Genomic DNA, 2,673 nt, shown 5'->3' with positions numbered 1-2,673 from the left:
ATATATATATATCATAGCACGCACACACGCACGCCAGCACGCACGCTTGCACGCTCGCACGCAATTATTCATCAAAATATATTTGGAACTGTAAAAGTTCTCTGAATGTGACGAATTATTGCGCACACTTTGATTACATATATAAACTATTATAATATTTATATCATAATAAAGTTGTAATCATGTTTAAATAAGATTCCAAGTATAATTAATATTAATTAATATATTCCAATATAATTAGCATTAATTCTGTAATTTTTCAACATAATATACGATATAATATATGGTCTTCACTATACAAAAATTTCATTTTTAGTAAAATTTAGAAAACTATATTTTGAAAACATCTGAAACAAGTCAAAATCAAAATCGATAGGATTACGTGCTTAAAAGAGTTTTTTTTTTTGTAAGTAGGATATGTATCCTGGAGGTACGAAAGTAAAATCTTCGCTTAGTTTTCATGTTTTATAATGTACAAAAAAATTATGGTAGAAATTTTCTTTTTTGAGCATTTGTTGGACAGTTATATTAATTCTGTTTAATAACTGATAAATAAAATTACTTAGAATCCAATACAAGTTTTTTTTAATTTTAACAAATTTGTCAAAATTGTGAAGTGATAGAATTTTTAAATTCAACTTTTACAAACTATAAGAAACAATTACTTTTGTTTTTGCGCATTTTTTTTGTTTAACGATACAATAATGTTTGCTATACAAAATCTTATAAGATTTATGTACCTTCAAATGTTTTCGTTTTTGTTGTTTCAACATAAATGTCACTACTCTGGTGGCAATTTTTCTTTCTTGCAAGGAATCGTGTATAAGCGCTTGCAAAAAATAACGTACTAATTTTGCGGAATAAACTTGATTTGGGTGCACCAAGTCTCGTATGAAAGTCATAGCCATTAATCTATGCCGCCAATGTAAAGATTCCTCGAGTATACAACGTAAAAGTTCATCGAGCAGATCACTATATGCCTTCAGATTAGATTGATTAAGTTGCTTTAAATTCCACGCACCCTCTTCTATTTCGTTTTGATCAGGCTGTAGCAAAACTGGTTGCGGGAAGTGTTTCCACAACGCTTGTGCAGCCGTCAAACACATATCGGATATTTCGAGCTCGAGCGTATTTAAACAGAAATATTTACTTATAGTATCTACAATGTTCTGTTTCAGACGAATTACAGAAAGTTTTTCGGACGGCTTAGAAAGCACAATGGCTGACCATAATGATGTCAATATATCCAAATCTCCCTGAGTAATAATAGGAGCATGTTGCGGTCCGAGCAATATATACAGAACACCCTATTTTGAAATATTTTATAAAAATTTATTATTATCAACATTTTCTTAGTACATCATTATTTTTATATATAGTGTTTGCTAATATCCAGATGAAATTATCTAGCTAATCTAGATAAAATGGCTTTTTTTATTTTATAGCTTTATTCGAATATATATTATCTTAAATAATCAAATAAAACGACTCCAAAAATGTACAATTAAAGGAAATAAGGTGTGAGCCAACGCTAGATGTTTGTTGCTAAATATTTTTAATACAAATATAATCTAAACAAACATTTCAATTTATATTAGATTATTCTCAATGTTGTTATAAATAATTTTCCATTACTAGAAGCTGGAAAGCATACCTACATATTAACAAACACTGTTTACATATTTATATTGTCGTTTCTAATATCTCTGTGTTAATAGTGTTTCTAATAACTCTTACCTTATATGCATCATGATGTTCTTCGGTATCTTTCCTCAAAATATCCATAAAACGCGGCATTATAAGCGTGTAAGAATATGGGAAAGTTTTAAAAGCAGAGAAGAGACTGGCTTGAGCTTTTGACCGTACGTCCGCGTATCTGCCTACGGCCAAAGTGAACAATTCAAATATTATTCGTTTATGAGTTTCTGTAAGTGCGACTGATTGCGCGATCGATCTGATTTCGTGCTGAATGTCACAGCGATCCATTATCACTGAAGCTATGTGACTCTTATTTCCTACCAATCTATCTTCAAATGTCTTTTTGATGGCTAAGAAACCCTTGCGTCGTCCATCACGTTCGCGTAATCGTATCTTTCCCAGCAATAGACTAGTCCAAATCTATAATATTAGAAAAACATTCTTAAAAATCTCACGTGATTAATGAAGAATATATAGATCCATTTTAATCCATTTAGTAGTAGTATCTCAAAATCCTTAGGTTAAAAAAAAAAATATTTTAGATAAAAGTTACAAAAGGAGAAAAAGATAGTGATTTTGATTGACCTTGAGAAAATATCCTGAAGGTCAAATCAAAATTAGCAAAAATTTTTTTAACGGAATTATATATTTTTTTTATATATATGATTCCTCTAATTATTCTGCATATAGAAGTATTAAGATACATAAAAAAAAACCAATTACGTTTACGAGATATTTTATACTTTATTCTGACACTTATTGACATGAAATATTAAATGTAAGTAAAATAATATTTTTAAAATAAACTATTTGTTTTCTTTATATCAATTGATTCTCATCTCATTATTCATCTCATTATTCTGTTCACAAAGGTAAATTATTGAAAATTTATTAATTAATTTAAGAATTTTATGTGTAAAAATATGCAATATAAATAATATTAATTCTTTTCGCTCGTATAACTTACAACAAATT

General features: G+C 28.5%; 1 protein-coding gene across 1 annotated transcript in view; it reads right to left on the bottom strand.

Annotated features, from left to right (window-relative positions):
- The window catches only part of LOC108692554 (proteasome activator complex subunit 4B-like), a 15,610-nt gene that overhangs the window by 5,141 nt on the left and 7,796 nt on the right, over positions 1 to 2,673 (bottom strand). Inside the window, exons 9-10 of the mRNA XM_018200862.1 lie at positions 1,738 to 2,118; positions 741 to 1,307 (exon numbers count right to left, since the gene is read on the bottom strand). Coding sequence (XP_018056351.1) covers positions 741 to 1,307; positions 1,738 to 2,118 — 948 coding nt within the window. The remainder of the gene's footprint in view (positions 1 to 740; positions 1,308 to 1,737; positions 2,119 to 2,673) is intronic.

Source organism: Atta colombica, unplaced genomic scaffold (genome assembly GCF_001594045.1).
Source record: "Atta colombica isolate Treedump-2 unplaced genomic scaffold, Acol1.0 scaffold76, whole genome shotgun sequence".
Classification (NCBI taxonomy): domain Eukaryota; kingdom Metazoa; phylum Arthropoda; class Insecta; order Hymenoptera; family Formicidae; genus Atta; species Atta colombica.
The sequence above is the reverse complement of the archived record's forward strand: the minus strand, read 5'-3'. Positions and strand labels throughout refer to the sequence as shown.